The sequence below is a fragment of the Lygodium microphyllum genome, chromosome 1 (genome assembly GCF_053477565.2).
Source record: "Lygodium microphyllum isolate KBCC chromosome 1, Lygodium_microphyllum_v1.1.10, whole genome shotgun sequence".
NCBI classification, from domain to species: domain Eukaryota; kingdom Viridiplantae; phylum Streptophyta; class Polypodiopsida; order Schizaeales; family Lygodiaceae; genus Lygodium; species Lygodium microphyllum.
The window spans coordinates 65,151,199-65,164,470 of record NC_141135.1 but is presented as its reverse complement, the minus strand read 5'-3'; the positions used below and the strand labels follow the sequence as shown (position 1 = coordinate 65,164,470).

The 13,272-nt window shown below is 41.2% G+C and overlaps 1 protein-coding gene across 2 annotated transcripts; it reads left to right on the top strand.

Moving 5' to 3' along the window:
- Window positions 1-2,509: 2,509 nt before the first annotated feature.
- Window positions 2,510-9,284, top strand: LOC148041201 (kinesin-like protein KIN-14N). 2 transcript variants are annotated; one of them, XM_087677968.1, is made up of 17 exons: window positions 2,510-2,946; window positions 3,756-4,025; window positions 4,151-4,295; window positions 4,392-4,501; window positions 4,619-4,738; window positions 4,816-5,019; window positions 5,100-5,309; window positions 5,418-5,492; window positions 5,618-5,764; window positions 5,858-6,005; window positions 6,254-6,363; window positions 6,507-6,668; window positions 6,750-6,943; window positions 7,032-7,113; window positions 7,407-7,511; window positions 8,280-8,384; window positions 8,482-9,284. In XM_087677968.1, exons 1-17 carry the CDS (start codon window positions 2,887-2,889, stop codon window positions 8,644-8,646), a joined length of 2,412 nt encoding a protein of 803 aa, XP_087534094.1. In that variant the 5' UTR covers window positions 2,510-2,886; the 3' UTR covers window positions 8,647-9,284. The 2 variants fall into 2 exon arrangements, with proteins under 2 accessions (XP_087534094.1, XP_087534085.1); XM_087677959.1 differs by having other exon boundaries at window positions 2,512-2,946; window positions 3,753-4,025.
- The last annotated feature ends 3,988 nt before the right edge of the window (window positions 9,285-13,272 follow it).

The window sequence follows — 13,272 nt, the reverse complement described above, 5'->3', positions numbered from 1 at the left end:
GAGAGAGAGAGAGAGAGAGAGAGAGAGAGAGAGAGAGAGAGAGAGAGAGAGAGAGAGAGAACCTAGGCCCTACACATGAGAGAGAGGGGGGGAGGGGGGAGGAATGTAATTAAAAAGGGAAGGGGTTTTTAATTTAAAAAAGGGAGGTGAGGAAAGGAGGCTTTAATGAAAAAAGGGAAGAGGAAGAGAAAATGAGATATTACACGTGAGAAAGAGAGGAGGGGACGGGGTTTTGATTAGAGAAAAAAGGTTTGGAAAAGGGGGTAGGTTCGGGAAGCCCTCTGGAGGTTCGAGGCTTTCCAAACCTATATCTAAAATAATATAGTAGTAAGATGCTTGTTTTGGACACTTTTGAGATTGAATTGGACCACCATTATACTTAGAAGGATTAGATTCACATGATTGTGCTATTCTTTTTAGATGTAAGAGGAGATTGATGGATTTTGTTGATGATTTTGCTAGATGTTTGAGTGAGATACAATGTTTCCTACAGAGATCTAGTAGTGTATCCAAAGTCTACATGCTTTTCAAAACAGTTGTTAAAATTTTGGTCTTTTTTACTAACCCTTTCATTATGTTTGTATTTATTTGTAGTCACAAGTATTGATTTTGAAGATTTCACAAGTTTACTCTCTTGCAATTTAACTTCTCATCATTCTGTAGGAGTGTTGCACCCATTCCCCTTGTGGTCATGTTGGGTGAAAAATTATACCATAGCTAACATATGGTTTTCTTTGGTTGTGTTTATTTTCAATGGGTAAGCTTTAAGGGTTCTCTTTGTATTTGAACACATTATTTAGTATCTTAGACAATCATTGTGCATTAGGGTTGCATTCATTCAACTTGAGAGCCACATTAAAATTTCAAATGCCATGGGCTTTAAGCAGGTTGCAAAAGTCAAATAGTCATTGCTGTGAGCAATTACTAGCACATAGGTGCTTGAAATGCAAAGTTGGACTAGTGTACTTGGAACATCTTTTATGCCAAATATATTGATAATCGAATAGCTTTGCAACATTTTGAATTAATAAAATTTGTTAGCTATGAGATCTATGTTTCCCATTTGTCATATATAGTTACCTCTCATGGCATTGGTTTTCCATTGCAACCATAAAGTCAACACAAGCTTATCGATGACCTTCTAAATAAGAAACTTGGAGTGACGATTTGTGTGCCATTTGCAAATTGGGCAGTGGAAGTCTCATTAAAAAAATCTAGGTAGGAGCTATGATTTGTGTTGTGCTGGTTTTCTTCAATTTGTTTTGCAAGTAGACATCTTAGGGCATCCTAGTTGGGGCATAATCCTATTGGATGTACTTAGTGTTTTGACTCCCTTTGAGCCATCGCTTATGGAGAGAGAGAGAGAGAGAGAGAGAGAGAGAGAGAGAGAGAGAGAGAGAGAGAGAGAGAGAGAGAGAGAGAGAGAGAGAGAGAGAGAGAGAGAGAGAGAGAGAGAGAGAGAGAGAGAGGTGTGAGTGTGCACATGCACCCAAACACATTGAGGTCAATCAGCCTACATGTGTAAATCCAACCATTTAAAGTTTTTGCTCATGTGCAAGTAAACCTAAACAAGTGCGTTAGTAGAGAACCACAATTGGAGTGAGGAGGCTAGAGAAACCATAATGCTACCGAGTTCATGAACTGCCATGTAGGGAATACTTCAAAACCCATCCAAGCACCCAATGGCATTGATTGCGTTGACTCGAACACACTAATTTTGATGTGTGCATATCTTGGTGCTCTAACGTGGCATGGGTTGTGTCTCACATTGAAAATATTTGTTGTGCATGACGTGGTGTGTTGTGAAGTGAGAAGTATGTCACAATATATCTATTGCATTGATATGTGCATGTAAACATATACAAGCACTAAATGTATACGTATGCATAGAAATCAAGTATATATGCGTATGGATATGATTACAATGAAGATAAAGACTCCCTTGTGAGGTGGAAGGGGTTGGGTTTAGGGTTAGGGTATTGATGTTGGGACTTATGAGATTTCCTAAAAGGAATGGAAATAGAAGAATGTGCCACAATGTGAGGGTGACTTGACTTGTGAGACTTCATCAAAGTCGAATAAGTCATTCGCAGCATGGAACTCCCTTGGTCTAGAATCGAACTCCAAAGACTCCAAAGAACTTGCTATTCGTGAAGAAACATTTTTGGTTGTAGATAGGAAACCCTTTAACTCAAAGTTTTGGAGGTATTTTTGAATAAAATGGACACATATTCTCCATTTTTGCAACAAGAAATTTAGTAAAGCTCAAGGTATTAAACCTTCTTCTTTAAAATTTGAAGGTTTTTTGGAAAATTTTTATAACTCATTCTCTATTAAACCTTAAGTTTTCATAAACATTGACCTTACCTTTCACCCTTTTTGAGATTACGTATATATTATTTCTAAGGGGGGCAAAAAGGGGCCCAGCAACAAGGCTTCCTTCAAAAATTTGTCAAGCAAAGTGACCGTTTGATACATTTGCGCTCTCTCTCTCTCTCTCTCTCTCTCTCGTCTCTGCTTTCAAACTAGGCAACCCACCAGCGCAAAAAAAAACAACGAGAGCAAGCTGCATCAACACTCTTCCCAAAACATTACATCTCTTCCCCCCCCACCCCCCCCTCCTCACAGACTCAGAGAGAGACGCACATCCTCTTCCCTCTTCCTGTCATTTTGCTGGATCACATCTTCCATACCTTCTCCTTTTTGTCTATTGGGCTTCAATTGAAACATGGGAAGAGTGGCTCCTGAGGTAAACTTCCTCTTTCTCTGCAATGGGGCCTGAGGGGAGCAGCTGAAAATTTTAGAGCACGGGCCCCATTTCCAGGCCACCGCATCATTTCTGATCCTTCTCTGCCAGGGCATCACCTTCTGAAGGCAGAAAAAATCATGCGACCTGCTGCTCCGCATCCGTGGCCTCCCGGGAGTGCCAAAAAAAGCCCTTTCAATGTAAGTTCTCCCTTCTCCCTCGTGTGTGTGTGGTTTATTCACAATTGCGGCTAGTTCAAGTAGTTATTTGCTTTGGCTTAACTGCAGCTTTTGCTTAACCCTAGTTTTTGGCATTTGCCATACCACCAAACCAAATCTACATGTGGTCTAGCTCAGTCACTGCTTGCAATGTAGTGGTTGGTTCATGGGCACCACAGATTCTGTCCTTCCCTCACTGCACTTTACGGGACAATATCATACTTCTGCCTAAAAGAGCAGGGCATTTTTGTGATTCATGGTATGATTTAGTTTGATCTGGGCCCCTTAGTTCATAGATATCTCAGCTGCTTGATGACGCTATGTTTGGTTCAACTTGTGAATTCTCTTGATTAGACTTTGATTTAGTAGGTATGATCCTTTTACTGGTAATGTCTTGTAGCATACATTAGCTCATGTGGCACATGCTGTGCTGTGTTGCTGATTGTGGACTCTGCGTCTCCTTGTTTTGCCTGGATATTGTTAAAGTTAATGTAGGCTATTTTGTGCTGCCTCACGGGGCTTGCCATGATCACATGCTTTTCTCCTTTCACTACCCAAGAAGTTGAAGAACTAGGTTTCAACTGCATTTTCACATTTCATCTAAATTTTGATGACTTCAGGGGCTTGGTGTGCATTGGATGCTCTTGGGTTTATGTGATTTACCAGAAGTTTTGTAGCATTTAGTTGTCCTTTTGCTGTCATTGTAAATCTTGCAAGCCTGCTGCAAACTTTGAGGATTGTTGCCTTGCCTGGTATCGTCTTTTATGACAAAAAGAATGTTGTGTCAGAAGGAAAATCGTGAGGCTCCATCAGACAAGAAGCGGAAGATTGGCAGGGATATATTTGGTGTTAGGGTGATGTCAGAACCAAGGGTTCGAGTACGCCAGGCTTTCTCAGCTGTCAATGTGCGACAAGGAGGGGTTGAAGCAGAGCAGTCAGCCACACCCAGTCGGGCAGGTTCCACACCTTGTGATGATGGCACACCAGTAGCCATGACAAAAGAAGATATTGATGCCTTACTCAACATGAAGATGAAGGGAAAAAACAAATTTGATTTTAAGGTGAGCATCTCAAAGTGACAGTGTAAAAAACTCATATACTGTGGCTTCATGATTTTTAATTGTAATCTTTCCATTCTAGTGTCTCCAAGTTATTGAAAGCAATGAAAGAGGATTCTGCCTTGCAGGGAAAATCAGAGCAAATGATGGAATACATAAGGAAGCTGCGTACCTGCATCCGCTGGCTTCAAGAGTCTGAAGCTGCATACATTCAACAGAAAGAGCACCTTCAGTGTCAGCTCTTGGAAGAGAGGAGAAGTCACACCCATTCAGGTACAATATTGAAACCTTTTGAGCTCCTGTCGATTGCAGATGTGAACAGGGATGCCTAACTTGAACTTTTCGGCTGAATGTGTTGGACATTATCAGAAGAATTGCTGGGGAGTAAACTTGATGAGCTTGAGACAGCTCTAGCAGAGCGGAAAACTATGTGTGCAGCCCTGGAGGATAAACTTTGGGAAGCTGAAGCACAGAAAGAGGTTAGATGCTTCTCCTAACAATTCTGACTTATTCAAGCAGTTATGTCAGAGGTATGATTGTCTAATCTGTCTCAAAAGCTCAATATGTGATTGGGCATACATTGCATCATTTCACAGGCTCTTCTCCTTGAACAAGCAAAAGATGAGCAGGCTTTGCAGACAGCAAACAAGGAAATCACTCGCTTAACGGAAGAATCTGATACTCACCGGAAAGATTGTGAAAGTGCAACCCAACAGGTAGTTGCAGTTGACTAGTTCAGAAATTGATAAAAAGTTCTGTTAGAAGTGAGCTCTAACTTCTGTAGACATAGCAGGTAGCTTCTCTGCAAGATATCAATCGAAGGCTCCAGGAATACAACACCAGTTTGCAGCTTTACAACAGTAAGTTACAAAATGATGGTGCTGCAGCTGCTGAGACTATTTCAAAAATTCAAAAGGAGAAATCTGTAATGATGGAAACCTTGAGTAGCTTGAGGGGTCATTCTGTGGCTCTCCAAGAACAGCTTAATCAGGCTAAGGTAATCCTAGTGGTCCTTATTACAGTCATTATTATGCTGGCCCCAAATATGAGTTGACAGTACAAGGAAATACTGTACAGGCATCCATTCAAGAGGGTGCCCAGCAGAGAAAGATCCTTATGGATGAGGAAGAAAAGCTCCGAGTTGAATTGCAAGAAGCACTAGAAGAAAAAAACCAGCAGGCTGCTGAGTTGGAAATTTTGGCTTCAGAAAATGCAAAGTACAAAGAATGCACTGGGAAGTCAGCTATTGAATTGGAGCTTCTGAACAACAAAGCTGCAGCACTGGAGGTTCCTAACTGTGATAATTGCTTATCTAAACATGCATTTTCTTGATGGTTCTAACAAGCCTGACCTTATGTGAGCAAACTATCCCCTGACTAGCTTGTTTTACTTTAGGAAAACTATGCATCTCAATCTGAAGAAATAGCCAGCTTGCGCCAGCAATTGGAATTAGCACACCATAAGCTGCAAGTAAGTTTTCGGAAGATGTTCCTTCAGACTGGTGTAGATGAGAAAGGAAGGGGAGAATAATACCCATTTTTGTTCCCAATCATGTGCAATGAGTTCATAGATTCCTTTGTGCAATGATTTTTCAGGTAGCAGAGAGTAAGGTAGTGCAGCATAGAAATGAAGGGGCAGAACAGAAGGTGATGATGGGGGAACTGCAAACAAGGCTGGCAGAGGCCGAGCTCAGAGTTCGTGAAGGAGAACTTCTTAGGAGAAAGCTGCACAATACAATTTTGGTCCTATCCTACCTCCTTTTTGCTATATAAATGAAATTTGGAGAAACATGTGAAATTCAGCTCACATCATCTTACTTGTAATGTATGCTGCAGGAATTGAAAGGCAATATAAGGGTCTTCTGCAGGGTGCGTCCTTTGTTGCCTGATGATGATGGCTTTACAGTAGAGGAGTCTCCGGTCTTACAGTATCCAACCTCAACTGAGCTCCTTGGAAGAGGGATTGAGGTTTTACAGACCCAAGGTGGATATTATGCTTATGGTTGTTGATACGTTGGTGAATTTAAGTATATCCATTGGATCAAGAATGACCTTTATTTAAATACTTCTTTTCTCCAAATTTGTAAGAGATAAACTGCATCTCCAACTTAGCCTGAGGAGTTGAATCTGCCCAGTTTGTAAACATGTTGGCTAGTACTATTTATGATCAGTTATATGGTTTTGACAGTGAGCTTTGTATGTGAATTTTTCACATTGGTACTTGAATTCCAGGGCAGAAGCATGCTTTCACTTTTGACAAAGTTTTTGGACCTGAAGCTGGCCAAGTGGATGTCTTTGTTGAAATATCCCAGCTAATTCAGAGTGCCCTTGATGGCTACAAGGTGTAGATGCATAGTCACATATGTTGTACGTAACCTAGAAGTCGTTGAATTAGACTGCTCACTCAGATATGGAACAGTGCTACATGTTTTCGTTCTGTAAGTCTGTTAACTTATTTTGATGGTTGAACCTTGCTGTTGTACAGGTCTGTATTTTTGCATATGGTCAAACTGGTTCTGGAAAGACCTACACCATGCTGGGGAATCCTGATGATCCACAACAAAAGGGAGTAATTCCCAGGTCTCTGGAGCAAATTTTCAAGTCTAGTCAGGCATTAAGTTCTCTAGGTTGGAGCTTTCAGATGCAGGTTGGTCATAAGAGCATTTGAGTATGATAATGCCAGTTCATTACAGTCTGCTCTTTAAATAATGCTGCCATGGTGACACAGGCATCAATGCTTGAGATTTACAATGAGACGATTCGGGATCTTCTAGCTACTAGTAGCAAGAATGACACACCTGTAAAGCAGTTTGCTGTGAAGCATGATCAAAATGGAAATACCAGTGTATCAGATCTTACTCTTGTAGAGGTGACAAAATGGCGGGAAGTTTCTTCTCTATTGCAGCGCGCTGCCCAAAGCAGGTAAAATTTCACCCCTCTCAAATAGTCTTTTAGAATCAGTTCTATTTTGGTAATAGAACCTAACCTTGAAGTTATGACATCCTTGCAGAGCTGTAGGCAAAACTGCAATGAATGAGCAATCGTCTCGTAGCCATTGTGTCTTCACCCTCCGCATTTCTGGTTTCAATGAGGTTTGTGGGGTTCAACTTATAATCTTTTTATCTTTTTCTTCTTTGATGGAAGGGGAGGGGGACTGCATAAGGTGGTGAGGGTGTAATTTTGGCTCCCCCTGGTAGAATGGGAAGGGGAGAGGTCTGGAGTGTAACTTTGTATTGTGGGCCAGTTTTGCTTAACCTGGTTAGGAATGGGAGGTGAGTGGTGGAGTGTTTGAATTCTGGTGTCCATTAACTTGCAGTCCCTTTTGAAGGTTATTGAAGGTTTGGTTCTATAAGTTGGTGATGATTCTACCCTGTTGTGTATGCAGAGCACGGACCAGCAAGTGCATGGGGTGTTAAATTTGATTGATTTAGCTGGTAGTGAGAGGCTTTCCCGCAGTGGATCTAGTGGGGATCGTCTTAAAGAAACCCAGGTACCGAATGCATGCATTTGCCTTTCTCTATTGCGTTGTTGTCAACTGTGAGATGGAACTGTTGAGATGTGTGTGTGGATGGCAGTTCAACAAAAATGGGTGTTCATTGGGTACATTTGTCACTTACATGCCACCTACAGTGTGGTACTGTGTTTTGAAGATGATGTCCTAACATGCTGTGCATGACGTTTCACATACCTCTTTACCAAAACTCAGTTGTCATGTTTAGTATGGTTGTATATACAGGTCCTCACACCAGCCCTAGTTGTCATTTGTAGTGTGAGCACAGACCCAGTTTTGTGTTGGCATGCTTTTTCATATACTTCCAAATATTTAAGGCTATGATGACTGCATTGTTGTCTATTGGGTTACATGGTTCTAGAGATGAGAATGTCAATTATCATATGGAAAAGGTTTTCTACATAAAACAGATAGGGATGCAGACCACAATCCACATTTAGATCATTGGTTTGATGGAAACCATCCAGCCAGAAGCCCCCTCATTTCTGAGAACCTCAATGATCTATACAAACATTATCATCCACACAAATTTTGCTGATACTTCATTTTCCTGAATGGGAAGCCAATCTTAATGCTATCACTATTATGATATTTGAAAGGAGCATCTACAAGTGGGTGTTTATTATTTCTTGCAAGCACTTGATGCATATGACCATGTAAGCAATATATAAAGGTCTGTTGTGTTTACAGCCTTATGTGTCATTTTACATTCTGACAATAACTAATATGTTCCCTTTCTCACAATAGGCTATCAATAAGAGCCTCGCAAGCTTGGGAGATGTCATTCTGGCAATAGCAAACCGGGAACAACACATACCTTACCGGAACTCAAAACTAACATATCTTCTACAAGTAAGTTGTTTGATAGTTCTTCTGTTGATGGTAAGAATTGGCAGGCTAAAAGTTGTCGTGCATTTAAGTGCTCACACCCTTACATTATATCTTGCAGCCATGCCTTGGTGGGGACTCCAAAACTCTCATGTTTGTAAACATATCCCCAGATGCAAAATCGGCAAACGAGTCTCTTTGCTCACTCAGGTTTGCAGCAAAGGTGAATGCATGTGAGATAGGAGTGCCCCGGCGCAACACACACAGTCGATTGAGCTACAGTTGAGTACATTCTGAGCTAGGAGTGCCCTGGTGCAACATGCATACTAGATTGAGCTACAGTTGAGCACATTCCAAGCTACCGATTTCACACGTGTCGGAGAATGTTGTGTCGGCGATTGCAAGCCATTATGAATGTTCCATATCACCTGGGCTGAAACTTGTGGTGCTTATCATTGATTTGAGGTGAATGCTAGGTAAGAATAAGACGCAGGAGAGCACTTGCTTATATTGTAAAATGCAGTGCTTCTATTGTCTGCTAGTTATTACTCCATGCAAGCAACCCTTCTAGAACGGTTTGATTCCTATGTTCTATGCAGGGTTGGGCTGGGGTGTGTATGTATATGTCTAATGTAGATAGATGTATGTCAAGCCACTTGACCGATGAGTGAAAGTATTGACTGAAAATGTCATGTAGAGAGAGAACTTTACTTGGTATTAGCTTTAGAGTAGAGCAGATTGGTTAAGTCTTGTCAATACACCACTTGACTTGATATCAGCTTCAACATAGAGCAGATTTGTCAAGTCTTTATACTTGACTAACTGACTGAGACATGAAACATTTGTAACAACCCTTCTCTAAGTTTTTTTACTGGTAAACTTATGAAATATTATAAATTTATCTGTGAGTGCTTTTGATGCCCAAAGCAAGAGTGAGATTGTATTCTTAGAATTTGTCAAATTGCACTATGAAAAGGTATCAGAATTTAATTTTGAGTCCGTTTAGTTTAAGACCTTTCCCATTTTGCACTTGATTTAGTTGAAGTTCAATTAGTAGTGCACAGGTATACTGACAAACCTTCATTGCAAGATTTGTGGAAGTGCTCTTGCTAGGCTAGCACGTGACCTACTTCTCTCTTCTTCTTTGTGAAAGTGGTCTTGCTAAGTTACCATGCGATCTACTTCTCTCCTCTTTGTTAGTGCTTTTTGCCTTATACTGTTTACCTCTTTGTCCAAGAATTCGAGGGGCCAATATTAGCTCCACAAGATCTCCCTCAATCAAAGATTAGACATGCAAACTTGATCTCTAGATGTCATGTTCATTGATCTTTTATTTTAATCACCATGTTGTTACTGCAGACTAACTAGGTCTCTAATAGGCCTTGAAAGTTTTTCCCACTAGCTGAGTCACCATACTACTGTTATTTCACACTAATTCATAGGTCTCTAATGCTTGGGAAGTCCTCATAATCCAGCTCTGCATAGGTGTTATCATAGTTGCTGTCCTTATTCTGCATAATAATCCTCATGAGTATGAGTGGTAAAAATATAACTGCTAGTCTCTAGATCCTTGTCATAATCTCTACATGGGGCATATGTCCCATCACTACATGGGGCATGAGTCCCATCATGTTGACGTGCATAATGTCAAGAACTATAATGTTGTCTATAGTCATCTTCATGCTCTGAATGGCCTATGCACTGACCGCATTTTTCAGTAGTCCTGTCACTCCCCCATCCTCATCTTATGCTTAGTGTTACATGTTTCCATGGTGCCCATAAGCATATGCATGACCCCAGTGACCCCTACGTGAGTACAAAACCTGTAGTACTTGTCATGCCTAAAAAGAGAGTCATGTTTGCCACATCCCTCATGCCTTCTTTTCCATCTGAATGTAAGCACGATCTCTATCATAAGATAGGGGCTAGTGCTATCCATATAGTTCTGCACATGTGCCTCATAATTGACTGCTTCTTGGTGCAAGAAACACCCTGAATAGCAGCCAATTCAAATGAAGGGCCCAATTGTAAGACTTGCTGCATGATATCCAAAATTTATTGCATCCATTTTTGAACAAGCGTATACCTTGCATCTTCACATGCATATACCTCCCAAATGAAGGGCCTAAGCAGATGACTTGCTGCATGCTATCCATAATTTATTGCATCCATTTATGAACAAGCCATACCTTGCATCTTCACATGCATATACCTCCCAAAAAGTTATCCAGTATTTGGCCAAGATTTGGGTAGTTAATCTGATGAAAAAGGGGCTGATTTAGCTCAATTGAGACCCCTTGTCCTGAAATTCTTGCACAGTGTATATGGGCTGTCTAAAAATTCCTGCACTCGTATATGAGTTCATGCCCTACAGCTTTACTCGTATACGAGTTCATACCCTACAGCTTTACTTGCTTATGCCATCCTCAAAGTTTCTCACATCTAGCCAAGCTTTGGGGTCCTTTTCCATCTGAGGTAGCTGAGTAAAAACTTACTGGCTTGAAATTCATGTGCAAAAACCATCCTACTTTCCCAAAGCTTCTTCAAAACCCAACTGCTATACTAGCTCAGTTGAGGCCCCTTGTCCTGAAATTCTTGCACAGTATAAGTGGGCTGTCTAAAAATTCCTGCACTCGTATATGAGCTCATACCTGACATCTTTACATGCTTATGTATCCTCAAAATTTCTATCACATCTACCCAAGCTTTGGGGGTCCTTTTCCATCTGATTTAGTTGAGTAAAAAACTTACTGGCTTGCAAAAACTGTCCTACTTTCCCAAAGCTTCTTCAAGCCCCAATTGGTTTGGTGCATTACTCTTCCAACAGTAAGTAATATGGTCCATTCTTCTGCACTCCATATCTGAATGGTATAGCCATTGTGATCCAAATAAAAGAAGTAATCACAAGCTCATTGTTTCCAAAACCTGTACCTCTCACACATGCCAAGTGTTCCCGAGCATGTATGCCTCAATACATCACCTATGGCTAATTGGGCATCCTATGGCTACACAAGTTCCATAAGTGCATTCATTCATAATGGGCTGCTTTATTTGATATAACGCATTCATATATGCCCTTGTGGTTCATGCATACCCATACTCTTCGATGGATAGACTTTGTTATCAAATCCCTCAAGCAAGGTCCAATTTGAACAGGCAAGTGAAGCTATTCTTCTCATTCCATGATGCAATCCCAATTTGTGCATCCTTAGTGCTCACTCCTCATTCATGATCGTGGTTAATTTCCCCTTTCGATGTTCCAAAATTTGAGTACAGCTTGGGATGGGCTGGGTAAGTAGAGGTAGGCTTACTCCTCGTACCTTTGAGTACAGCTTGGGATGGCCTTGGTAAGTAGAGGTAGGCTTACTCCTCGTACCTTCATGTTTGTGTTCTTAATGAAGCCCTCAACCCTTAAGGGTCGCTCGCCATGGAAGCTTTAGGAAAGCTTGATGAAAAGCTCACAGTGGATGGTTAAGCTTGCTTCAAGCTTCTTTCTTTCTGCCGTAAGTTGCTTGAGTATGGAAAAAGCTATCCCTTGAGCTCGTTGTTGAGGGGAGAAGCTTGGAGAAGAGATTCTTCAGTAGTGATGAAGGGTGCCGTGATCTTCCCTCCATGAAAGCTTGGGTGGGGATTTTCTTTGCCGTCTCCTCTCTTTACGGATCTTTGGAGGTTTGTGGCTATGGAGGTTCTTCAAATAGGAAAAAGGTTTCATTCTACTTCAAAAGACATTGATTGGCCCGCCCACCCTTCACAAAGCACCCTCCCCTTTGTGATGCACGTGCACTCGTCACTTTTAACATGGCACAGAAAGGTAACATGCACCCTTCACAAAGCACCCTCCCCTTTGTGATGCACGTGCACTCGTCACTTTTAACATGGCACAGAAAGGTAATATGATAAGTGAGAGCAAGTATTATTCAATCAAAGAAACAATACAACATTAGCACATCCAAGGACTACACCCTCATGTTGCTACACATAAGAGGGTTCATCATTGGGTATAGGGAATCACATAGAGTGGAAAATAAGCAGGGCTCAGAGTCACTACTCTCTATATAGGTGTTTTTAGTAGCAACACAATGGTATATTTACAAACCCTCATGTTGCTACACATAAGAGGGTTCATCATTGGGTATAGGGAATCACATAGAGTGGAAACTAAGCAGGGCTCAGAGTCACTACTCTCTATATAGGTGTTTTTAGTAGCAACACAATGGTATATTTACAAAGACCTTATACTCACCTCCCCTTATTGGATTGTTGTCCTCACAATTTAAGGGTAGAGGTTATTTGACTCATCCGGGTCCTTAACATAGCTTTTGCTAACAAGTTGGCCATTATTTGTCAATCTAGGACTTGTGGTGAGACATCTGCGGGGGCTTAATGCAATCTTCACTATCAGATTGACCAGTGTTTGCCGCACTAGGACTTGGGGGGGCCTTAACATGGCATTTTCTAGCAAGTTGGTCAGTGTCTACCCATGTAGACTTGGTAGGGGCTTTTATGTTTATTCGGGTTACCATGCAAGTCTACCCTCGACTCAAATACATTTGAGAAGTGGATGCGTCACTTGGGCCTATGATTGAGGGCCGTTTTTGGGATGACTAAAGAGGCATTGAAAGAAAGAATTGTTTTTTGAGAGCCTCAAGTGTTTTGCTTTGTCCTTTGTGTCCACCTAGTTTTCCATCATGTACTTCATGTAATATGAGTTTCTTCAGCTCCGCATTGTTGGGGATGTACAATCTCTTTCCTACGAATAGAATTCCCTCCTCGAGGGTATACATACCATGCGGTGCATTGTTAGCTTCCACATATTGTATAATTTTGTGCATGTCTTGGTCCTGTTTCAAAGCCTCTTTCACTAATTCAAGGAAGTTGGTGTTGACCACACTGACGACTTTCAAATCAGCTT